The 26,272-nt window shown below is 42.1% G+C and overlaps 1 protein-coding gene across 1 annotated transcript in view; it reads left to right on the forward strand.

Moving 5' to 3' along the window:
• The window catches only part of HYDIN (HYDIN axonemal central pair apparatus protein), a 375,249-nt gene that overhangs the window by 303,890 nt on the left and 45,087 nt on the right, over nucleotides 1-26,272 (forward strand). Inside the window, exons 58-68 of the mRNA XM_057314225.1 lie at nucleotides 975-1,092; nucleotides 6,796-7,000; nucleotides 7,704-7,939; nucleotides 9,318-9,469; nucleotides 9,565-9,754; nucleotides 13,340-13,442; nucleotides 13,676-13,954; nucleotides 15,473-15,615; nucleotides 18,041-18,259; nucleotides 21,001-21,161; nucleotides 23,478-23,575. Coding sequence (XP_057170208.1) covers nucleotides 975-1,092; nucleotides 6,796-7,000; nucleotides 7,704-7,939; nucleotides 9,318-9,469; nucleotides 9,565-9,754; nucleotides 13,340-13,442; nucleotides 13,676-13,954; nucleotides 15,473-15,615; nucleotides 18,041-18,259; nucleotides 21,001-21,161; nucleotides 23,478-23,575 — 1,904 coding nt within the window. The remainder of the gene's footprint in view (nucleotides 1-974; nucleotides 1,093-6,795; nucleotides 7,001-7,703; nucleotides 7,940-9,317; nucleotides 9,470-9,564; nucleotides 9,755-13,339; nucleotides 13,443-13,675; nucleotides 13,955-15,472; nucleotides 15,616-18,040; nucleotides 18,260-21,000; nucleotides 21,162-23,477; nucleotides 23,576-26,272) is intronic.

Consider the following 26,272-nt stretch of genomic DNA (forward strand, 5'->3'; position numbering starts at 1 on the left):
TGCATTTTTGTAGATATCCTCTTGCATTGTGGCTAAGTTTGAACCTATTAAGAAAATTTGGGTTAAGCTAACCAAAGTCTCTTTCGAAAGAGAAAAAAAAAAACAACCCTACCTTTTATTCCCAGTGGCTTTTATAATAAAGGTTGGTGAATGATTCTTGCTTAGTAATACTAATATTTGCTTCACACACACACACACAAAGATAGTCTCTTCTTTCCAAATTTAGTTTCAACTTAATTTTTAAGCATTTATTTTATAATAATGTAATACTGTTTATAGATATTATGATGTATTTGTATTTGCTTATATTGTTTTTAATTTTCATTTGTTTTTCATCTTAGTGTGTACAAATTCATGCAAAATACCCAAAGGGGGTTGAACTTTAGTTGTTCTGGTCATTAAGCAAATGAATGCTCAACTATAAAAAACTCTCAAAGTTTAAGATTGCACCTCAAATGCATTTGACATTGTGGGTTAACTGGTCTCTAGACAAACTAATTATTGGGTAAACTAGCTTCAAGTGAAGTAAACAGCTACCAGAACCTATGTTTGAACTACTGTTTAAACTCAGTTTAAAAACACCATGACTATAAATGTGAAGAAAAGGGACAGAACTTAAGTTTATTTGACATTTCATTTTTAAAAGTAAGATCGGGTTAAAGATTTTTCTACAAGTGATTTTCTGTAAATAATTTTCACACACTGCTTTCCAGAGAACTGAAGTAAACACTTAAATAGTATTGTTTTCTTGCAGTAATTTTCAGTGTCCTTACGAATCATATTTAATAAGTCCAGTGACTACATAGTTTTCTTACAATTGTTAAATGAGGTTGGCTAATGGTAAATAAGCTGACTTTCCCAGATGCCCCCCTGGCTATCTCCCCCTTCCTGGGAGAAGAGACCATACAATTAGCAGACAGGTGGTATTTAATGTCACCCCCAACCTGAGGGTGTGCTCTTGCTTCTTTAATCAGAGTCAGCCATGTTAGGCATGCAAGATCCCGGGAAAGCGAGAGCTTCTACAAGGCTAGCACTTCCAAAGGAACCAAGTTCTCTGACGCTGTACAGAAAGAAGTAAACGTCACAAACCAGGTGAGCAGCCTTTTCCTTGTCAAAGGAACCCTGTAAGGCCACCTCCCTACGAGTTCCCTCCTGCCTAGTTCTTGCAACATATACCTCCCTAGGCTAGCAGGACTTGAACCTACTGTGGCAGGAATACTAATTCTGTTGAAATACCACTTTCATTTTCAGGCAAGGCATTGACTTTTAATTTGGATATCCTCTTTTGTTTTAAAACCTTCATTGGTTCTCATTGCCTTAAAATTAAGTTTCACCTCTTCATATATATTTTAATCAAGAATCATCTGTTTATAAGAAACAAAGCCCATTTGGACTGGGTTAAATAAAAGCAGATTTTAAGACTTCTGCTCTAGTAAGATGAAGTAGATATACCTTTCTTTATTCTGCCCAACTAAGGACAACTAAAAACCCTGCACATTGTGTGCAAAACAAAATTAGAAGACTAAAAGATAGAAAAAGATCAGACCAGCTAGGGTCCTTGGGACCCAATCAACATCATATTGGTGAGTTCTCTGAGTTTTCTTTTTGCTTCATATATCTAAAACTGGGTGCTAAAGGGGCCAGCAACACAGAAATATCAAGACACAGACCCAAAAAAGTCCCAACAAAAGCGTGCTCCCACTAGCCAAAGGACCTGGAAAAGAGCAGCCTAGCAAGTTAAAAAAAACTTTCAGATAAGGGGCGCCTGGGTGGCACCGCGGTTAAGCGTCTGCCTTCGGCTCAGGGCGTGATCCCTGTGTTGTGGGATCAAGCCCCATATCAGGCTCCTCCGCTATGAGCCTGCTTCTTCCTCTCCCACTCCCCCTGCTTGTGTTCCCTCTCTCGCTGGCTGTCTCTATCTCTGTCAAATAAATAAATAAAATCTTTAAAAAAAAAAAAACTTTCAGATAAGAACTATTCTATAATAGTTAAACACAACGAGAAAATCTGCAGCCCTTCCCAATCGCTGCTAGCAAAGACCATTGGGGAGTCTAGATTTATACCCTATCCATGCTGTCCTGAGGTGCCCCAACCTCCTGTTGTGTTCAGGAATGCCCAGTAGGGAGGTAGGGCTTTCATTATCCCCTACCACCTCCATCATTGTTGGTGAAGCTACCACATGGGAAGCCTTGACTTCCACCCCAACCCAATGGTAATGAGATGTCCCTCCCTCCTCCACAATAGACCTCCCTACCCTAAGGCATCAGCAGAAGAAGCAACAATGCACTCTACCCCTCCCGACCAGGGTGGTATCTGTCTAGGACTAGTGGGGACCAGGAACTGCCACCCCTGTCTAGCAGTTGTGAGAAGTCCAAGTGGGGAATCAGGACCACCACCCCACCTGGTGGTAACGAGGCGGTGCTCCCATGTCCGTTGCCAGAGTGGTGTCAGAGAAAGCCCACTCAAACAGAAGATTTAAATAAGATCCAGAGTCTCATAACAGACAAAATTCCCAGGTTTCAAATCAAAATCATGCATCATACCAAAAACCAGGAAGATCTCAGACTGGAAATAGACAGGCAATAGGTGCCAGCATTGATATAACTGTTAGAATTATCTGACAAAGTTCATAAAGCAGCCAACATAAAAATGCTTCAAAGAGCAATCCCAAACATGCTTGGAACAAACGAAAACATAGTTCTCAGCAAAGCAAGAGAAGATATAAAGAACCAAATGGAAATTTTAGAAGTGAAAAGATAACCAAAAGTTAACTCATTTGGTGAGTTCAACAAGAGAATGGAGGGGACAGAGGAAAGAATCCATGAACTTGAAGACAGAACAATAGAAATTCCTATCTCTCTTTCTTATTGTTCTCATAACAAATTACTTCAACGTAGTGGCTTAGGGCAATACAAATTTTTTAGCTTTCACTTCTGTAGGTTAGAAGCTTGACATAGGTCTCACTGGGCTAACATCAAGGTATTGGCAAAGCTGTATTCTTTTCTGGAGACTTTGAGAGAGAATCCATTTCCTTACCTTTTCCAGCTTCTAAAGAACATGTGTCTTTCTTGGTTCATGGTTTCCTTCCTCCATCCTCAAAACCAGCCACGATGGATCAATTTCTTCTCACATCACATAACTCCAGCCTCTTGCATAGTCACATCCCCCTCTAACTCTCTTAGGTCTGCTTCTTCCATGTATAAGGACTCTTGTGATCATACTGGTCCCAGGATAATATAGGATAGTCTCCCCATCTCAAGGTTCTTAATCTAGTCATACCAACAAAGGTTTTTTTTTTCCATGTAAGGTAACATATTCACAGGTTCCAGGGATTAGGATGTGGACATCTTTGGGAAGCCATTATTCTACCCAGTCGAAACAAGAGAGAAAATATACTCTGTTTTGAGTTCTATTGAAAAATCTGTTTGAGTCTAATTAATAGAAAAAATGAACAGACCTTGAAGGACCTGTGGAAAAAAATCTAATATCCCTATCATCAGAGTTCCAGAAAGAGATAAGAAATAAGATTGGGCTGGGGCACCTGGCTGGCTCAGTTGGTAGAGAGTGTTCTCATGTGACTCTTGATCTCCGGGTCATGAGTTTGAGCCCCATATTGGAGGTAGAGATTATAAAGAAAAGAAATAGGGTTGGGCTGAAAAGGTACTTAAAGTAATGATGACTGAAAGCTTCCCAAATTTAGTAAACCTGTAGATTCAAGAATTGGGGCAAATCCCAAATAGGACAAACCTAAATAAATCCACACGCACACACATCATAGTCAGACTTCTAAACACTAAAGACAGAAAATCTTAAAACCAGTGAAAGAAGAAAGACACCTTACATATAGGAAAGAAACTATTTGAATGACAGCAGATTTCTTTTCAAAAACCATAGGGGCCAGAAGAAAGTGGCTCAACATTTTGCAAGCACAGGAAGTAGATAACTGTGAAGCCTGAATCTTACATAGAGCAAAACTATGCCTCAGAAATAAATAGAAAATTAAAACATTCTCAAATGAAGGAAAATTAATTTGTTACCAGCAAGTCTTTCCTAAAAGACTGGCTAAAGGAAGTTCTCTGAACAGAAAGTAAATAATAAAAGAAGGAATTGTGGGGGCAGCTGGCTGGCTCAGTCGGTAGAGCATGTGTGACTCTTGATCTCAGGGTCATGAGTTCAAGCTCCACATTGGGGGTAGAGATTTCTTGAAAAAAATTCTTGGGTGCTCAGTCGGTTAAGCATCCAACTCTTGATTTTGTTTCAGGTATGATCCCAGGGTTGTGAGATGGAGCCCCATGTTGGGCTCCGCACTCAGTGGGGAGTCTGCTTGAGATTCTGCCTCTCCTTCTCTTTCTGCCCCTTCCCCTCACCCCTTCAGATAAATAAATAAATCTTTTTTTAAATCTTAAAAAGAAAAAAAGAAGGGAATTAGGAAACATCAAGAAGGAAGTAAAAACATGACAGGCAATTATGTGCGTAAATTCAATAGACTTCCCTCTCCTCTTGAGTTTTCTAAATAATGTTTATCAATTAAAGCAAACATTTTAACACTGTCTGATATGGTTCTGAATGGATATAGAGGAAATATTTTAGACACTCATTAAAGGCAGAGGGTGAATAAGCAATTGGTCAACAACGTGGTAAACACTATAATTGAGGTGTGTGTGGAGGGAGAAGCTCCAGAAAGATGAAGGAATGAAGTTCTGCTGTTCCTGGTAACTGTTAAAAGTCATTGAAGGCTTCATAGAGGAGGAAGACTTGCTTATGTATTAGGATTATATTTAGCTACAAGTAACAGAAAATCCAACATTAGTGTTCTAAACTATTGGATATGGGGTTTTTTCTTTCTTTCTTTTTTTATTAATTTAGTGATTCATCAGTTGTATATAACACCCAGTGCTCATGATATCAAATGCCCTCCTTAATGTCCATCACCCAGTTATCCGCCCCCCAACCCACCTCCCCTCCAGCAACCCTCAGTTTGTTTTCTAGAGTTAAGTGTCTTTTATGGTTTGCCTAGAATATGTTTAAATAAGGTAGGCAGTTGCTTGTGTTAGCTTAGAAGCTCCTTGAACTCTGTGAGTCTCTTGAATTTTCCTCATGGTTCCAAGATGGCTGCTGCAGCTCCAACCACCACACATGCATTGAAGGCAAAAATAAGAGAAAGTAGGTGCTCTGCACTCTCTGGACATCAATAATTATTGATTGCATTTGGATTGAATTTTCTACATGTTGGTTTTTATGTCTTCTTAAGTATTTTCCTCTTCAACAGAAGCCTTCTATTTAATTAACATACAAAGTTTTCTACATGTTTCTCATTCCTTCTAATATACGTATGTTTGGGGTTGGGGGTTTTTTGTTCACTTTTGCTTGTTTGTTTTGCCTTCTTCACCTACTGTATCTTCTTTGCTCTCAGTAAGGCAGCCTCTTTCTAGGACCCTACCTTTCAGTTCCAATGACCTTGTCTGCTCTCCCACCTTGGCAATTCACTCTCAAGGTCACACCCTGGATCTCACATCAAAGGAAACTGAGGTGCTTCTGAACTCTTGATTTCTAAGATTTCTTTTTCTGACCACCATTCCTTTCTCCCCACTTTTTGAGTCCACCCTTTCCAGCTGTTCTTTGCCTTCACTGTGACCTTGCTCCTTTGAGACAACATTCAACCATTTTCTTATCCAAACCCTCCCCTCTCACCAATTTATATTCCCACCAACAGTGCACAATAATAATTTTGACATTAGCCATTCAAACAGGTGTGAGTTGGTATCTTGTTGTGATTTTGATTTGCATCTCCCTGATGATAGGCGATCAACATTGTTGATATGATTACATCAAGAACCTTGAGATGGGGAGATATTATCCTGGATTATCCTCAGCCCAATGTGATCAGAAGGATCTGGGAGTGGGAGGGGGAACAGGGAGATGTTGCTCAAAGGTTATAAACTTCCAGTTATAAGATGAATAAGTTCTGGGTATCTAATGTTTGCATGGTGACTCTAGTGAACAATACTGTATTATATACTTGAAAGTTGCTGAAAGAGTAGATTGTAAATGTTCTCATCACAAAAAAAAAATGGTGACTGTTTGAGCTGATGGATATTAACTAACCTTATTGTGGTAATCATTTTGTGGTATATACCAGTATCAAATCAGCACATTGTAGCCTTAAACTTATACAATGTCATATGTCAATTATATGTCAATGAAGCTGGGTGGGGGGGGGGAGAAGAAGAGGAAGGAAGCAGGAACCAGAGGAGTGCATGATAATATCCCATTTTTTGAGCACTAATTCTGTGCCTGATGCTATCTATGTGAAGTACTTCACACACATTTTTTCCTTTGAAGCCTCCAGTGATTCAACGTAGGGGCTTTAGCCCCATTTCATGGATAAACTGAGACTCAGAGAAGTCACTTGTCCAAGGTCAAACAGTTAAAATACAGCAGGGGTGGGATTCAAACTCATGAGTATCTGACTCAGAAATCTACAGTGTTAACCAGAGCTCCGTCTGTGCCCCCTCTGCCAGCAGATTCCCGTATGGGTAAGAGTTGCGCAATGTGGAATATGTCTGTTTCCTTCAGCTCCCACTCAGTCGCAGTTGGTCAGAGGGAATGTGCATAGAAAGAAGCATTGAGGGAGCCCATCCCTGAAGACTCTCCAGGCCTTCCCTGCCTCCGGGAGAAAGCTGGGATTCAGAGAAAGCCTGTGGGGAGAGGCCCCAGGGGTCCCTCTCAACACCATCTCTCAACTCTGTCACCCCCTCTGCCTCCACCCCGCCCGCCCCTCTACCTTTCTTGTAGGCTCGCTTCACGCACGGCATTTTCACTGTGTACCCTGGGTTTGGCTCCATCCCTTCCGGAGGAATGCAGGTCATCACTGTCGACTGCGTGGCTGACCCCATGGGGAGGTGTGAGGAATTCATAGCAATCGATATATCTGACCGAGACCCAAGAGACCAGCCCGCTGGCATTCCTTACAGCTTACTGGCCGAAGCCTGTCTACCAGGTATTGGGCACTCAAATTGCACAGCACCCCCCTTAAAAGACCCTCCCCCTCCCATGGTGCAAATGTTTAGCAAATATGGCCACGTGCTTCCTTTGGGTCATTAGAACTTCCTCTAGTGTCTTCAGCCATATTTTTCCTTAAAGACTTACAAGGCATGTACACCTGAAAGATGTGCCGCTTTAAACTCCTAGTCTTCCTGAGTTTGGTAGAGGATTCTCAGACAAATAGTATTATCTGGGAATCGTGGTGTAATGGGATATGGCACAGGACCCAGGAACACTGAATCCGGCCATTCCCTATGGGCACCATATGCACAGAGAACAATGGTCAGTGACTATGCGTGCTATAACTTTAAGCAAGATTCAGGTAAAGTGCAGAGAGAACTCCTCTTGCTTTGACTATAGGCACCCCACAGCATCGCACCAACATGGGCCAAATGCCCCCATCCTTCCTAAGCCCACCCCAGATCCCTGATCTAACCTTTCCTTACCAATGGGAGGAACATATGGCTGGGGTCTGACAACCAGCAAGAACAGTACAGAAAAGAAAGAGATGATAGAATCTGTGCCATCGCTCCTACCCCCTCATGTGAATTCCCCTACATCTCCTCTATGACTGTCCTCCGTCAGAATCCAAATCTTCACATTAGCAATTACAGAGAGCAGGAACTGGGCTATGAGGCCTCGTCTCTCATTCTCCCCAGCCTTTGTGACTGACAACAATGCCCTGATATTTGAGGAGCACCAGATTTGTAGCAGCGCCACTCTGCTCAACATCCTACAGACCATAGAGAGTGGGGGGCTCTTTGTGGAGGATGAGAACAAGTTCATCTTCTGCAACGTCCTGGTGGGCCATCAGGCCAAGGCTCGGTTCAAGATCAGCAATGCGGGAAAGATTGCCTGTGATGTGAACATTGTAGTTAAGCCCATCTCCAACAAGGTAAGCAGCCCTAAATGGCCCTAGCCCACTGTAGTTGGCATGCAGCCTTGGAAGGAGCTCTTGGAAACCCTGCTCTAGAGCTGCTAGACCTGAGTGGAGATTATCTGGTTCTCAGGCCCTGCTGGAAGTCCCATGACGTCACTGGGCATTTTCCCAGTGGGTGCCTCCTCCACTGGGACATTTGTCCCGGTGGGTGCCTCCTCTGGGTTTTAAAGTGGTACACACCAATGAGCAACTCACTCATCCATCAAACACTCAGCTAAGCATATAATGAAGCACTGTGGGGCAAGCCAAAGATGAGTGCCATCTCAGGCAGGCTGCCTCATGTTGCCCATTTGTCTTGTAAGGAGGGTTTGGGGGATGTCAGATTATAAGGGCAAGGAGAAAGGATGAGCATTTATTGACCCCTGCTACATGCTAGGCACTGTGTTAAATTATTTACATGTATTGCCTCAGTTCATCCTCCCAGAAAGTTTGTATTATCAGACTCTGTATAATCTCCTCATGTTACAGTTAGGGAAATGAAGCCTAGGGATACAGGCTATGTTTAAAGCCAAGCTTCATCCACGTGCAGGTAAATAATAAGTGCCCATTTCAGGGCCTGTAGATTCAGAGCTCCCTTTCTCTCCAAGTCAGACCATAGTGAGGTCTTTTTTCCTCACAGTGGAACAGAAAATTCAGGATATCAAGAGAGAGGGCTCAGTCAATAGCCAATCAGATGCACTGCAAATACTGCCTAATCTCACCTCAGCTGCTTTCGTCCTCTGCCCAAAGGTGGAATCTTAGCCCAGGGGTCTTTGGGCACCAGAGCTGGCAATGTTCACATGGCTGATGGTGGCAAGGAGATCACTGGAGGGTGGCCTAGTCTAGAGCCTCGGGGGGAGAGAGAGAGAGAGAGAGTGTGTGTATGTGTGTGTGTATGTGTGTGTGTGTATTCCCAGGGGACTGGCACCACAGAAGGGTAGGGTTTCAAAGACTATCTCATCCCTTTTATGACTTCTCTAGGGCCCTGGTGACATCCAGTCATTTCTCTCTGACCTTTTTCTGGACATGAAGGCTTTCTTCCTGTTCTGCACTAAAAACATGAAAAGATAACAAGCCTGATTTCTCAAAGATAGGTTTTTGCCAGGAGATTTGCAGACGTATATTTTCTTCCTCCCTAATTTGCAAACTGTCACTTGAAAAGAGCAAAGAAACCTTAATGCCCTCAACTTAAAATAAAAGGGGATAGTCAGTCTTGAATCCCACATGCCACCCTTAAAAATGAAAAAATCCTTTTGAGGCCTTGCTGGGGTCCCTACAGTCTTCCCAAAACACTGCCACGAGATGGGGACAGATAAAGTGCTATCATACGCTAATCCCTGCTCTCCCTCCCCAGCTTATTGCCCGAATCACCGACATTTTTGAAGTGGAACCTACTAAGATGTGTGTTGCCAGCCGCTCACATGCCTTTGTCACGGTGACCTTCACCCCGCAGACCATGCAGACCTACCAGTGCATCTTTGAGGCCACCTTGGATGGCTTGCCCAGGTACCAGCTCCCCAGCATGCCCCCTGCAGGATGAGGATGGAATGTCATTCCTGGCACGCCGGGCTGACAGGCCTCCATCTTCCTGTTCCCTGCAGCAACCTGACCAGGAACCGAAGCCTCGTGTTTGATATCGTCGGGGAAGGGAACCTCCCTCGGGTGACCATAGTGCGGCCGGTTCTCTGCAACCAATATGGAAACCCCTTGCTCCTCTTTAAGAGGCTTCTGCTCGGCCAGTCAGAGAAGCTGCCCCTCATCCTCAAGAACAGTGGCACCATCCCTGCCCAGGTACCGCGGGAGGTGAAGTACGGGATGGAAAGGGAGAAGAATGACTCAGAAGTAAGACTTCTGACCTTGAGGTCTCTGCCATCCCTGACCTATGGGGGCTTCTTTGACATTCCTCATGCATTAACCTGTGTAAGCCACGGGACACGCAGAGCCGAGTCAGCCACAGTGTCTGCCCTTACGGAGTGTAAGAAAGCAGATTACACGGCTCACCAATGGTTACTCTGTGAATCAGTGTGCAGGGATATTCCCTGCGCTGAGTGGGGAGGACTGTGGGTATTCTTGGCGTCTTCTTTGTCCTTCCCTTTTTTCTGTAATGAACATTGCATTTTTAATAAGGAAGAAATAAAAGAAACCTCAGTAGGGGTGAGAGATGCCACATCTCAAGGGACTCTTGGTTCAGCAATTAAATTGTGTTTTTATTTTTTTTTCTGTTCACATCCTTATTTTACCAAAAAAAAAAAAGTGATAAATTGTGTAAGGGTTCTACAAAGAACTGTAGGACTTTTTAAAATGATCTACTCCCATCTAGGGGAATCAAGGAAAAGTTCACTCTAAAATGACATGGAAGCTGGGCATTGCAGGACAGCTGGGTTTCAGGAAGGGGGCATGGCAGTCAGTGCATCCCAGCTGGACAAAGAAAACTATTCAGACAAAGGCACAGAAGCAAAAAAAATGTGTCCAGTACAAAACAGGAAAGAGTAAGCACCCAGCTCTATGAGAGCACAGGGGATAGAAGAGCAGTGGGAGATAAAAATAGAAGGGTAGAGTAAGGACAACTCATGGGAGGCTTTGAATTCTTTCTATATTTTAAACCCTACAAGATGTTCTTACTATCTTGTTGGGGTGGGTTTTTTTATATAGATTTTTTTATTTATTTATAGATAAAGAGAGAAAGAGAGAAAGTGAGAGACAGAGCAGGAGCAGGGAGGGAGGGGTAGAGGCAGAAGGAGAAGCAGACTCCCTGCTGACCAGGGAGCCTGATGTGGGGCTCGATCCCAAGACCCCGGGATCATGACCTGAACAGAAGGCAGACCCTTCACCGACTGTGCCACTCAGGTGCCCTTGTTGTTGGATTTTGTTTTTCATACAGTTAAAGCTCATTTCGATTTACCCATGTATTTATCATTTTTATTGCTCTTCACTCCTATTTATCCATCTTCCCATCTGAGATCCTTTGCCTACCCGCTGAAGACTATCCTGTACTATTTCCTCAACGCAGGTCTGCTGGCGGTGAATTCTCTCAGCTTGTATTTGAAAATCTCCACTTCTCCTTCATTTTTAATGTAATTTTTACTGGCTCTAGAACTCTCACTCACCAGCTTTTTTCTCACAGCAAATGAGAGCCTTCATTCCAGTGTGTTCCGGTTTCCACTGTTGCCCACTGTGTCTAAAATGTTTTGCTAAGGTCATCTTTTTCCTCTGGCTTTGTTTAACACTTTGTGTTCGTCTTCTGCGGTTTCGCTAAGATGTACCTGGGTATGGATTTCTTTTCATTTATCCGTCTTGGAATTCACCAGGCTTCTTGATTCTGCAACTGATGTCTTAAATCAGTTGTGGAAAATTCCAAACATGTCTTGAAATATTGCTCCTATTTCATTCTGTCTCATCTCTCCTTCTGGGAGGCCAGTTCAGTATCTGGAAGACCTTCCCCCTGTTCCCTGTATAGTCTCACCACCTCACTGCATTTTCCATCCGTTTTTCTCTGGGCTCCATTCTGCATAATTTCTTGGGACCTGTCTTCAGCTCATTAACTTTCTCTTTAGCCGTATCTAATTTGTTATTAAACCTTCCATTGAGTTCTTAAGTTACTGTATTTTTCAGTTCTAGACATTCTATTAGGCTGCTTTTCAAATACACATAATAAGTTTTGAAGATTTCTGGTTTTGTGCTGAAATTGTCAGACTTGGCTTTATTTCTTGAACATAGTAATCACAACCATTTTGCCATCTATACCTGGTCATTCCAAAATCTAGAGTCCTTTCTCCTCATGTGCCTAGTCTATCTTTGATCCTGTGTTGAGTATTATATTTGAAAAATTATTTAGAAATAACAAGACTAAGGATGATATTCATTTTCTTCAGAGACAATTTTCATTTGCTTCTGCCAAGTACGTTGGGACATTAGAAAGTCAAGATCACCTAAATCTAGTTTTAGGGCTTGGTATTTCCTAAATATGACTCAGAACAGGATTGCTCCCCTTGGGGGAGCTGGGTTATATCCAGCCTGTCTTTGGTCCTATCAGCAGGTCCTTTGGGGTCTCAGTGTACAGGAAAGAAAACACCCACCTTTCACAAGACTTTTGCCCTCTTAGCACCAAGAGGCCATCAAAAATATAACTGAGCCTCCCACCTATCTCTTCTAGACTGGCAAACACTTGAAGTCAAAAACAGCCCAGAAATGTAGGCTAGACTCTCTGGATTCCCATGCTCACTCTTCACCATCTACTTAGCTCTGTGATGCTTTTAAAAATGTGTTGCTCTTGTTGTCGTTGTCCTATTTTTCTGTTTGTTTTGAGTCTACATTACCTAGTTTGTTTCCATTGTTACCTGTATTGTTTCCATTACTATAGCTTTATAAAATGTTCTAGCATCTAGTTTAGTAAATTCCTGCTTACCCATTCCCCACTTTTCTAATTTTTTTTAACATTGTTTACAAATCTATTCTCTTGAATGAACTTTAGACATAATTTTATAATGTTCCTCAAAGAAAAAAAATCCAGTTGGGAATCCTGTGAATTATTTGGGAAGAATTTCTACTTTTAGAGTATTTAGGCTCTCCGGAGCAACATTTAGAATTTCCATCCATTTACCCAGATCTTTTTTTATGTCAATTTTTTCATATAACTCCTCCATATAGTTTCTTACTAAGGTTGTTTCTAAACATATAATTATTTTTATCTCAGAAGCTTCCTATGTAGTATCATTCTTTCTTTCTTCTTTTTGCCTCATTTCTTATCTTGTTCAATCGTATTTATGATGGTGCCAGCACGACTAACTTCTAAAACCGTCTGCTGATTTCTCATACCCAAAATCAGATATATTGGCTTTAGATTTTCAATCAGCTGTGGTGGTCCAGAAAACATCCCTTTTCTTCACCTAAGGCAGAAGCCCACTCTGGTTTTCTTTTTAACTCGGCAGGCTGCTCAGTACGACACTATCAGGCAGCTGATGCATTAGTACCTAGGAGATACTTGTTTTTAGGAACTCATACTTACGTAAGCCTTTACAGAATGACGAGTATTCATTTCCATTATTAGTCTAGAGTATATTTTATAGCTGCCTCTGTCAATAGCAGAGACCTTAGCAAGCCCATTTTGACACTGCGTAGCTGGGTGATCTGGAAAGTCACCTCTACTCTCTGGACCTCCGGTTCCTTACTTGGATAATAAGGACTGAACTAAACTTTCACTTTCCTCTCCAGGTCTAATATTTATTTTATTTCCCTTTTAGTAAGAAATTCAAAAAAGTGAGCACTGGGCACGATAACTTTTTGGGTACTTCCAAAACAGCACCATATCTCAATCCAGACTCAAAACCCATGAGCTGCCTGTAAGCTTAACACTCGATTTTGCTTTCCTTCTGCCAGCTGCATGTTGATCTGAGGGACCAGCTAGGCGTCTTCTCCCTGAAAGGGACCCCCACCACCTCCTACATCTACATCACAGAGGAGAACAAACCACATGCAAAAGGTAGGTAGGGGGAGTATAGCTTCTAGAGGGCGATGGGTCCCAGGAGCTGTTTTATTAGGGAACTAATAAGGACCCGGCCAGAGTGGGATGCCCAGTCTCATCACCAGTGCCTCTGTAGGTAAGGCTCATTCCCACACTAAGGTTGCCCTCCCTTGAGCCAGGATCTTTTTGGTTACATCTTCCTTTTAAACTCGTTCAGATTTCATCTCTCTCTCTTTTTCTTCTCTTTGCAGCAAAGAAAGCTCACACGGCCTCCCTGGTTGTTCCTCCTGGGAACACAGCTGGATTCGATGTCGTTTTCCAATCCCAGAAGGTTGGGAGAATGACAGGCACCATCCACTTGTCAGTGATCGATAACCAGTATGAGGAGACAATCATCCACATGGTGGGAGAGAGTTACGAGGATGACATCACCTTGGGCAACATCCATGGGCTGGTGGTTTCCAGCAGCCCTGAGGCCCCAGAGATCTCTGAGATCTTCGAGGAAAATACTATGGAGGACTTGGTAGCAGGTGAGAGAAAAGGAAGTGAGGTATTGACAACTCTTGGCTTGGGTCATTTTAAATAAGACTGAAATTTAAGTAACAGCTCAGCCAGCTTCCTGGGAATTTGGGAAAGCATCTGCTCCTCGTTACTGTATGCCCTGCCATTCATGGCTCAGACAATGCCCTCAATCACGCGTTCCCTTGAGAAACACTTCTTGATCATCAGCATGCCTGTACCAGGCACTATGCTGAGCCCTGGAGCTGCAAAGAGTACGAGGAGAGTCTCTGCCTTGGGGAGCTTATAGTTTTAGCTAATTCCAGTTTAGCTAACAAGTGAAACTCAAAATTCAAATTCCAGATGAGCTAAGGGAGCACATGTCTCTCTAGTTTTGCCCGTTTCTTTCAGCCGGCTTGTATCGGCATTGTCTGTCTCATGGGAGCCGTGTATCCTAGACGTTCCAAGAGAAACCATGGGCTTCTTTCATTAAAGAAGGTGTAGGTTTGTGCCACCTCTAGAACATCATTCTCTGTAGCCTCCCCACTCGGTGCAGTGTCTGAGGACCGACAGCGTCAGCAGCACCTGGGAGCTTGTCAGAAATGGGAATGGCGGAGCCCACCCCAGCGCCTCAGGCCTCCTGAAGCCGAGGGTGCATTGTAGCAAGATCCTGAGTGACTCATGTGTATATTAAAGCTTAAGACGTGCTCCTCTGTGGTCCATCATGCACTGCAGCTTCCTTTGGGTGACTATATTCTTTGTGGTAGAAGAAAGTTTATTTCATCATTATCATCAGAAAGTACTTGTTAAGCACCCTAACTGTGTAGCTAATTGGTATGACATGAGTTATAAACACGTTCTCATCATTTTTCTAGGAGCCTTATTATATATGCTAGAATGTAGCATCAGACAGTCTACACAGCTTAAAATCAACACTCCTCATATATACGGTGTTTCACCCCTGGTTGTGGCTACCGGGTGACATCTTTCTTGTCAGGGGTCAAGCAGGAGCCAGCAGTGAACCCTAGTCCAGAAATCAGATTTCATACTTATAATAGGGTTACCAGGTTTAGAAAATCAAAATACAGGAGTTCCTGTTAAATTTGAATTTCAGATAAAAAACGAAGAGTTTTTTTTTATTATTTGTGTGTCCCAAAGTATTGTATGGGACATACTGATACTAAAAATTTCTCATCATCTATCTATGGTTCAGGTTTAAAAAGGACTTTTGTATTTTATCTTAGTTTAACCCTTAATAGTATTGTTTCAGCAAACAAATGGAGTTGGGGACCTATATTTTCTCTTGGAGGTGAGGGCCAAGGTGGACCATGGATGGATGGGTGGTTGGACAGACGGACAAATGAACAGACAGATTTCCCAAGGAGGGAAAGCTTAAGCTAAGGGACTCTAAATTTTTCCGAAAGAATCATCAGGGGAGGGAGGGATGCATGAGGGTAGGGCTTCATGTCTTTCAGGTGCTGCCTCCTCAGGGAAGTGAGCCCTAGGAGGAGGCCAGAGAGGACTCACAGGCCTTCTGCTTCTGTCCATAGCTGCGCTGGTGGACCACATCCAGTTCGGGGACTGCCACATTGGAAACAGCTATAGTGTGAGCTTCACAATCACTAATCACAGCCAAGTGAACGTGATACGGTTTGAATGGCCCCTTTTAGCTACAGTTTCCTTTTCCCCACAGGTAAGTGAAAGCCATTCACTGTTTTCTGGACTTCCTTAGGTATAAGCCAACCCCAATTTGATTGTCTGTCTGTTCCCATGAATACATGGGATGGGATGGATGGCTCTTAAGCTGGGAAACAGCCCAGGAACCATCCCTCACTCAGACCAGGCACCAGAGGACACAGTTCACGTCTCCTCTGGTCTAAGAACACAGAGTGAGGTCTGCCGAGATGGTTGCTAGGCTGATGTTGAGGAATTCCATGGAAGCCTGTGTGGGTGAAAACAGGTCCAAGTCTTCCCATCCCAGAGTGTAGACCTATGTCCCCCAAAGTGTATGTTCTTTAGAGCATTAGTCCTGCAAAAGTGGTTCACTAAAAGCTACAATGGGCGTAGTGGGTTCTGTGGACAACTGAGATTTAGCAAGTTTGCAAATTACATCTTTCTCTTAAAGGTGCCCAGTGCCATTCAGCATACTAAATCCAAGTTTACTTTGTTATACCTGGAATTTTCTGGCCCCTTCTTTTAGCATCTCACAGCACACATTTTATGAATTGCTGACCAAAGCTCGATGTCGCACAAGGCCTAAGACAATGCAGTAGCAGATCTAGCCTGTGGCTAGTTGTTGTTTTTCATAGACAGTTCTCTGTTGAGTTCCCAGGACAATGGATATACCCAGATGTATCCACTGCCTCCTGGTCTGTTTCAGTCACCAAGTCTGTTCAAGCATAGAATTCTAGAAGGAGAGTTGGGGACCCTACTTTGTCACCTTTATTTTTTTGTTTTTTTAAGTAAGCTCCATGCCCAGCATGGAGCCCAACATGGGGCTTGAACTCACGACCCTGAGATCAAGACCTGAGCTGAGGTCAAGAGTTGGACATTTAACTGACTGAGCCACGTAGGCGCCCCCTTTGTCACTTTTAAATCTTCGAGTGCTCACAGGAAGTTTTGCTTCCTGGGGGGGGTGTAAAGTGTCAGTCAAAGTGGCCGAGATAAGCTTCGGATAGTCCATTTAGTGCACCCACGTGCACACACACTCATGCATTATTACCCCCCACCCCACCACACACACATATTTGTGGCCTTGGGAAATACTAAGCTTTCTTCTCCCTTCAGTTTCCAGCAGAGGGAGAGTTTTTATTTCTGTCAGAAACGTGATAGGACTGGGGCCCCTGGGTGGCTCAGTCAGTAAAGCGTTTGCCTTTTGGCTCAGGTCATGATCCCAGAGTCCTGGAATCGAGTCCTCCATCAGGCTCCCTGCTTCTCCCTTTCCCTCTGCTACTCCCCCTGCTTGTGCGCTCTGTCTCTCTCAAATAAATAAATAAAATCTTTAAAAAAAAAAAAAGAAACATGAGAGGACTAATATATATATATATGTGTGTGTGTGTGTGTGTTTATATGCTAAACCATAAGTGATTTTATGCTATAGACCAAATTAGATTACCCATTTATCTGATATATTTCAGTAAATCTCAGCCTTTCTGACCTCAGAACTCCTTTACCCTATTAAATATTATTGAGGAACCCCAAAAAGCTTTTGTTTATGTGAGTTATGTCTATTGATAATTACCATATTGGAAATTAAAACTGAGAATATCTGAAAACATGTATTTATTCATTTTTAAATAACAAACCTATTAATGTTAGTATAAATACTACATTTTTATGAAAATGGCTGTGTTTTCCAAAATAAAAAAAATTTAATAAGAAGAGTGGCATTATTTCACAGTTTTATAAATCTCTTTAATATCTGGCTCAATAGAAGTAGCTAGATTCTCCTATTTGCTTCTCCATTTGATCTGCTGCAGTATCGTATGTCATGTAACCTCTAGAAAGTTCCATTGTATACTCATGAGAAAATGAGAGTGAGAAAGTCAACTAACATCTTAATATTCTGATGAAAGTAGTTTTGACTTCGTGAACTCTTGAAAAGGTCTTAGGGGTCCCAAGGGTCACCTGATCACACTCTGAGAACTGCTAATGTACTGTGTGCATCTGTCCCTGATTCATAAAGGTCATATTGATGAAGAAGCACAGATAGTTAAGAGTGTGGTACCTGGAGCCATACTGTCTGGGGCTGAATCTAGCTCTTCCAGTATTCATGGGAGGTCCATGAACAAGTTACAAGTTTCTTTGCCTATAAAATAGGGATAATGGCTGCACATCTCATTGGGTTGTTGTGGGGATTAGCAGAATTGTGTAAAGGTTTAGAATAGTGCCCTAGGCAAGTAACAGTTTGATAAATATTAGCTGCTTTTGTTTTTAGGCTTGTATTTCTATCCAAGAACCTCTTGTGCATATTTAAGACCGTCTACATAGGCAGGTTTGAATGATATATTTTTTGCCAAGAATTTTGGCTCTACCTCTTCTCTAGAATGCCACCATCAGGTAGCAAAAGTCCTCAAGCTCAGATTCCCAAAAAACACTAATACCAAGCTCTTCCCCAGATTGGCCACCTCCACCCCGGGTGTGCCAAGGACGTAGTGGTGGCCATGAAGTCGGACGTGCCCATCAATCTGAAGAAGATGGGAGTCAAGTGCAAGCTGTCCAGGATCACGTTTCAGCTCCCTGCAGACCAGGTGCCTGACTGGGATGACCGCATGCGCACAGTCAAGTGGGTGGATGTGCTCAGAAACCCACCCGGGACTTTGACTACAAAACGAAAGGTGAGTGAGGACATCAGGCGTGGATCTGACCAGGCCTGCCATGGCTGGGGGGCTGCTGCTCTCCACTTCAGTGTCTCATCATTGCCTTCCTTCACCAACCAAAAAAAAAAAAAAAATGTTTCCCATTCTACTTGACCTTGATTTCAGAAGTGACAAACTGAACTTGCAAGCATGCCAACCTACACATCTTGATCTGTCCGGCTTTAGTTTCGGTCTGGATGCCTCATGCAGCAAGGTCTCCCACCTCCTTCAACGGCACCGTGGCTAGCCTTTCAGTTAGTTCCTCTCTCCCTTGGGTGTCCAGAATTAGATTAATTAGAATCTTGGGTTCATGACAGAATCTCACTTGTGGTCCAAGCATGCCCCTCTTTTAATTAGTCCTTGGTTGGTTTCTTTTAAATAGTAGAATAAACAGAGAGGAACCTACACCAACCTAGGAAGTAGAACATAGATTACCTGTGTGCTTCCCAGCCACTCCATCCCCCTGCCTCTCTTCTTAGACGTAATCACCATCCTGAATCTCATTTACTTATTCCCTTGATTTTTGGTTTTTTCTTTCTTTTTCAACCTATGCATCCTAAAAGGAATACCGTTTAGTTGTAGTTTTTAACTTTAGTTTTGAAAAAAGGTTAGATTGCCTGTGATCCATATTGTTGTATATGGCTGTAGTACACCCATCTCACCGCTATATAAAATTCCATTATTATTTGTCATTCAGTCTTCTTTTGAAAATTATTTGTGGTTTTGCTATCATGCACAGTGTTTCCGTCAATAGTATTGTTCGTGTCAAATGGTGTTCACTTGCAAAATCTTATATTCCTAGAAGTGGAATTGCCAAGTCATAGGATATGTGAATTTCAGCTTTCCAAGGTAATGCCCAAATGTTTTCGAAAATGGCTGTACCAATATACACTCCTACTGCAAAGGGATCTTACTGATCCACATTTTCTCCACAACTTGGCATTGCCAGACCTCTTGATTTTTATCATTTAAGTGAATGGGAAATTGTCTCATTTTGGGGCTACTTTGCATTTCCTTAACCACTGATAAAGTTTAATATGTCTTCGTGTGATTTTTGGCCATGCCATGTAGTTATCTCTTACATAAATGCCTTTTGCCTATTTTCAATTTTGATGTTTGTCTTTTGTATGAGTTATTTTATTTTTGGTAAACTGTGCTATTCCTTCCTGTTATTTGTCTGCAAATGTCTTCACCAAACTTAAAGACTATCTTTTCACTTTCTTTGATGTATCTTTTGATGAACAAAAAATATTCTTAATTTTAGTATAGTCATATTTATTAATTTCATCTTCTAGATTTATTATTTTTTGTGTCTTATTTTTAAAACCCTTCCCTACCAGGAAAGGAAAAATATCCTTTTTTTTTTTTCTTTAAAGTTTAAGAACTTTGCTGTTTAGGGTCACTTGGGTGGCTCAGTCAGTTAAGCAGCTGCCTTCGGCTCAGGTCATGATCCCAGAGTCCAGAGATCAAGCCCCACATCAGGCTCCCTGCCCAGTGAGGAGTCTGCTTCTCCCTCTGCCCCTTCTCCCATCTTGTGCTCTCTCTTTCTCTCTCTCTCAAATAAATAAATTAAATTTTTTTAAAAAATAGAACTTCGCTGTTTATATTTAAGCCCTTGGCCCACCTGGATTTTATGTATGGTGTGAGGCAAGGATCCAATTTCATAATTTTCCATCTAGATAACTAACCTGGCCAAATCCCTTTTTTGTTTAGCCCTCGGTTTCCTAGTGATCTGCCATGACTCCCTGGTCATCTAAACTTCATATGTACCTGGGTATTTCTTGTCTCAGTATTCTACTTCATTGTCAATTTGTCCATCCCTATGCCATTTTTACCCTGTCTTAATTTCTATAGCTTCATAATCAACCTTGATATCTGGAAGGGAAATCCCTTTTCCATACTGTTTTTTTCTTAAGTGTTTTAGTTATTCTTGGTCCTTTATTTTTCCATCTAATTTTGGAAGCCACTAACCAAGTACTGTGGAAACCCTAATGGAAACTTGATTGGAATTGGATTCCATCCATAAGTCAGTTTAGGAAGAATTAACAATGTTATAATATTAATTTGTCCTTCCTATTAACAAATTGTATCTCTTTATTTAGGTCTTAAGATTTTTTTTACCGCTGTTCAGGTTCTTTAATAGTATTAAGACTCTTCAGGCTTTTGATTTGTTCTTGAGTCAATTTTATTAAATTATTTTTCTAGGAATTTGCCCTTTGACTAAGTTTTCATATGTATTTTCATAAAACTATTTATAACATTTTCTTATAATCTGTTTAAATCTGTAGGCTTGGTGGTGATGTCCACCTTTTCGTTTTTGATATCGGTTATTTGTTTTTACTCATTTTTTTCTTGATCAATCTCCTCGAAGACTTTTTAAGTCATTCCAAATAAAAAACTTTTGGCTTCACTGGTCTTCTCTGTTTTTTATTTATTTTAGATTTCATTATTATCTGTCCCTATTTTTATGATTTCCTTTCTTCTGCCTTCTTCTGAGTCCATCTAACCAAAAAACTCATGTCTCTGCAATCCTACTGCTGTCAGTAATTTGTTTCCTGCCCCATTTAGGAGTCGTTTTAGGTTTGCCTGAATCATTTATTCTGGAGCTTGAGCTTGTGCATTGGTGCTAATTTGCACGGGTAGAATATAGTACTGTGCTCCCCGTCCCCCCCCCCCAGCCCTTTATTCCTGTGAATCAACTGGCTCCACCTTTGTTACAGGTGATAGAGACAGACCCTGAGCCCGCCCACTCTGTAGTAGAAGAGAACTATCGAGAACTGCATCTTCAGATCAGTGCCAATGTGAATTTCGCTTCGTATAGATGCCAAACAAGCAACGTGCACTTTAAAGAAACGCTGGTTTACCAGACCCGAGTGTTTGAGTGAGTCTTCAAGAGCCCCCCATCCTCACAGAGAAGCTCTTGCAGTTCAGCATTTGCCCACCCCACCACACATTTATTCAGTGTCTACGACAGCACATCCCAGGCATCCGAGCCGTGTGGCACACACCAGAGTAACTCTGCAGGTGCAGTGAAACCTTCAGACCCACAAAGCTGTTGATGTTCACACTTGAAATCAAGATATAGGCCAGGAAACAGTCCACTAGCAGGGGTTGGGGGGGCATCCAGCTGTCAGCTTCAGTGGGGACCGTCCTGGCAGCAGCAGTCCACACCACCACCCAGGAACAGTTCTTTTCTCCCTGAGCCCACGTCACAGCTCAGACAATATCCACACTGATGGCAATGTCTCCATAGCAGCTTAGAAGCCCCACAACCTACAGAAGGCAACACTCCTTATAACCATTCCATAGGTACAGCTTCTAGGATCCCTATAGGGGACATGCCCAGTTACAAGAGTCACTACACTCAGAGAACCCCAAAGCTATGGCTTCCCTCCGGGAATCATAAATCCCCCCAGACCAGATGCAATTTACCAATCAGGGGTCATTTTTACTATAAACAACGTTGCCTCATAATACAACTGATACTTCTCCTTTATCAGGTTTCCAGGGAAACAGAGCTAGAAAGTGCATTCAAAGTCAAGATTGTCCTTAGAAGGAAAAAGAGTCATGTGAACTCAGGGGAATACAGGATGTTGTGGGTCCCCCTCTTAAGAAGCTCATGGTGGGTGGTGGGGGGATGGGTGAAAATAGGTGAATTGGTGGTTGCAGTGGGGTGGCCTGTGTGTGCTGTGAAATACCTGATGCAGACCAAGATGTGGGCAGAATCAGGAAGCAGACAGTGTATCTGGAAGACATCCCAGACGAGGAGGTGCCCCCGCTGAATTGTGGAAAATGAATAAGAGGTAGCCAGGTGAAGTGAGTGAGAAAAAAAGGGCCTTCTAAGCAGAGAGAGCAGCATATCCAAAGACAGAGAAAGACTATTCTTTGAGAATTACAGGCACAAAAATGTAAACCACTGACATTTCACCATGGTAAGAATTAGTAATTAACTTGTTCAACTCATTTTGCATTTGTTACACTTTACATGTTCTCTCAAATTATTATAGAACCAAAAGAGATAAAGCAGGAAGTGGGACCTTCTGCTGATGCCTATTTCATCGAAAGCAGGGGGTTGGCAAACTGTGGCCAACGGACCAAATCCAGCCTATTGTTATAAATTAAGTTTCTTTTGGCCACAGCCATGCCCATCTGTTTATGTGTTGTCTGTGGCTGCTTTTGCACTGCAACAGTGGAGTGAGTAGTTGCTACAAAGACCTATGGTACACAGAGCCAAAAAAAGTGCTGTCTTGCCCTTTGTGAAAAAAAGTTGCCAATCCCAAACTAAACCAAGAACTTTTTTTTATCAAAAGTATTCTGTACCACCAAGATTTTTCCACTTTTTAAAAATTTTCTTTAGGATAATGACCAGCACTCATACTTTCACACAATAAACACAAGCCCCTGAGGTCAAAGCACTTGACTTTGAGCGTACCTGCATGGTCTACCTGGACTGGATAATGAAAACCTAATCCTTACACCCTACCACACCCCACCCCCAAACTCTCAACTCCTACCTCTTCCCTAAAATAGGAATAGCACTTGTGCTTCTTTTTCTAACACAATAATTTTCTTGTGTCAAGGCCTCATCCTTCTGCTGTGACTGTGATCAAGTTTAAAAGTGATTCCAGAAAAAGCTTCTATCTCCTATGCTTGTCTTAGATGCAGGGAAACTTGAGGCAAGAAAAGGCTTCACTAATTCAGAATTTGAGACAAGTCTCAGCCAGTAAAGCAATCTCAGGCAGGGGTCAAACAGCCTCTGATCACAGGGACATTATTTCTGGGGGGAGATAATTCAGGAAGGGAGGGACCGTGAAATTTGCACCTCAAGAAGGTACTGTCACAGGAAACACATTTGATTCCTCTCTCATGGAAATGTTTCAGGATTACAGCGATGCATGCTGAGACCTCATTGCATAGGGTACTGGTGGTGTGCCAGATGATTTTCAGTGCTAAACATTTGGATATTTTTACATTTAATAGCTATGTGTATATTTTACGTGTTTTAGAAGAAAATATAACTAGCGGAGCAAATGCATGGTGTCTGATAAATGCTTAAAACTTGCCTTTTGAAAAAGTGTTTAAGAAACACAGTGATGACTTAAAGAAAAAGTGAAATAAAAGTATAGATGATGTACAGACAGGGAAAAAAAATCAGTGACATCACATTTCTCAAATCCATTCTCTGATCTCTCTGCAGGTTTGAACTGATTAATTCAGGAAATGTGCAGCTGGAATTCAACTGGGTCTCAGAAGAGACTGCAAAAGCTGTCAGTTTTGCAATGCCAGATAACCAAGGTAAACACAATGACAGGCAAAACCCAGGCTTGAACTGAATCCCCAATTAGGAGAGCACTGCTCCAGTGCCCCCCTCAGTAGCCAAGGAGAAGCAGAACAAATGCCTCATGGTGTCTGCAGAGCCAAATGGGCCTGAGAAACTCAAGAGCTGACCTCTGTCCTGCTGGAGCCTGGACCCTGGCCGTCCACTAGAACAGGACCCTGGCCGTCCACTAGAACAGCACGCTGGCCACAGAGCCCTAGGAATCTTTTTCAGGTCTTAGCCTCTGGAGAGATTACAGACCCTTGCAGAAACTAGGAACAGTTTCCCCAAGAAAATATACTCGCATACCCAATCAGATACATACAAAGCAGTTGGAAAAGGGCTCAACACTTGGTGGACAAACGCTCATTACTGTTGTTGCAGTTTTGGAAATTCACGGACCTTTTGAGTGGGCCCTTATCCATTGGCCCCCAGATTGTGAACCCCTATTTTAAAACAATGATTTCTCCAAAAATTATGCTCACAGCCCATTATTCTTTTTTTTAAATAATTTTTATTTTGTTATATTTTTCACCATACAGTACATCCCCAGTTTTTGATGCAATGTTCCATGATTCATTACTTGCGTATAACACCCAGTGCACCATGTAATACGTGCCCTCCTTAATACCCATCACCGGCCTATCCCATTCCCCCCATCCCCCTCCCCTCTGAAGCCCTCAGTTTGTTTCCCAGAGTCCACAGTCGCTCATGATTCATTCCTCTTTCTGTTTACCCCCCTTCATTCTTCCCTTCCTTCTCCTACCGATCTTCCTATTTCTTATATTCCATAAATGAGTGAAACCATATGATAATTGTCTTTCTTTGCTTGACTTATTTCACTTAGCATAATCTCCTCCAGTCCTGTCCATGTTGCTGCAAATGTTGTGTAATCGTTCTTTCTGATGGCTGAGTAATATTCCATTGTATATATGGACCACATCTTCTTAATCCAGTCAACTGCTGAAGGGCATCTCAGGTCCTTCCACAATTTAGCTATTGTGAACAATGCTGCTATGAACATTGGGGTGCATATGGCCCTTCTCTTCACTATGTTTGTATCTTTGGGGTAAATACCCAGTAGTGCAATTGCTGGATCATAGGGTAGCTCAATTTTTAACTTCTTAAGGGACCTCCACACTGTTTTCCAGAGTGGCTGTACCAACTTGCATTCCCACCAACTTGCATACACCAACAGCGTAAGAGGGATCCTCTTTCTCCACATCCTCTCCAACATTTGTTGTTTCTTGCCTTGTCCATTTTGCCATTCTAACTGGTGTAAGGTGGTATCTCGAGGTGGTTTTGATTTGAATTTCCCCGATGGCTAATGATTTTGAACATTTTTTCATGTGTCTGTTAGCCATTTGTATGTCTTCATTGGAAAAGTGTCTGTTCATATCTTCTGCCCATTTTTTGATTTGATTATTTGTTTCACATGTATTGAGTTTGAGAAGTTCTTTGTAGATCTTGGATACTAGTCTTTTATCTGTAGTGTCATTTGCAAATATCTTCTCCCATTCCGTGGGCTGCCTCTTAGTTTTTTTGACTGTTTCCTTGGCTGTGCAAAAGTTTTTTATCTTGATGTAGTCCCACAAGTTCATTTTTTCTTTTGTTTCTCTTGCCTTTGGAGATGTGTCATAAAAAAAGTTGCTGTGGCCGATGTCAAACAGGTTGCAGCCTATGTTCTTCTCTAGGATTTTGATGGATTCCTGTCTCACATCAAGGTCTTTCATCCATTTGGAGTTTATCTTTGTGTATGGTGTGAGAGATTGGTCAAGTTTCATTCTTTTGCATGTAGCTGTCCAATTTTCCCAGCACCATTTATTGAAGAGACTGTCTTTTTTCCACTGGTTGTTTTTTCCTGCTTTGTCAAAGATTAGTTGCCCAAAAAGCCGAGGGCCATTTCTGGGTTCTCTATTCTGTTCCATTGGTCTATGTGCCTGTTTTTGTGCCAGTACCATGCTGTCTTTGTGATCACAGCTTTATAGTATAGCTTGACATCCAGCAACGTGATGCCCCCAGCTTTGTTTTTCCTTTTCAACAGTTCCTTGGCGATTCGGGGCCTTTTCTGGTTCCACACAAATTTAAGGGCTGTTTGTTCCAGTTCTTTGAAAAATGTCATTGGTATTTTGATCGGGATGGCATTGAAAGTGTAGATTGCTCTGGGTAGCATAGACATTTTAACTATGTTAATTCTTCCGATCCATGAGCATGGAATATCTTTCCATCTTTTTGTGTCTTATTCAATGTCTTTCAAGAGTGATTTATAGTTTCTAGAATATAGATTCTTTACATCTGGTTAAGTTAATTCTGAGATAACGTATGATTTTTGGTGCTATTGTAAATGGAATGGATTCCCTAATTTCTATTTCTTCAGTCTCATTGTTTGTGTATAGAAATGCAACTGATTTCTGAGCATTGATTTTGTATCCCGCCACATTACTGAATTGCTCTATAAGTTCTTGTAGTTTGGGGGTGGAGTCTTTTGGGTTTTCTGTATAAAGTATCATGTCATCTGCGAAGAGAGACAGTTTGACTTCTTCTTTGCCAGTTTGGATACCTTTTATCCCTTTTTGTTGTCTGATTGATGTTGCAAGGACTTCTAGTACTATGTTGAATAATAATGGCGAGAGTGGGCATCCTTGTCGTGTTCCTGATCTTAAGGGAAAGGCTTT

This window comes from Ursus arctos, unplaced genomic scaffold (assembly GCF_023065955.2).
Source record: "Ursus arctos isolate Adak ecotype North America unplaced genomic scaffold, UrsArc2.0 scaffold_19, whole genome shotgun sequence".
NCBI lineage: Eukaryota > Metazoa > Chordata > Mammalia > Carnivora > Ursidae > Ursus > Ursus arctos.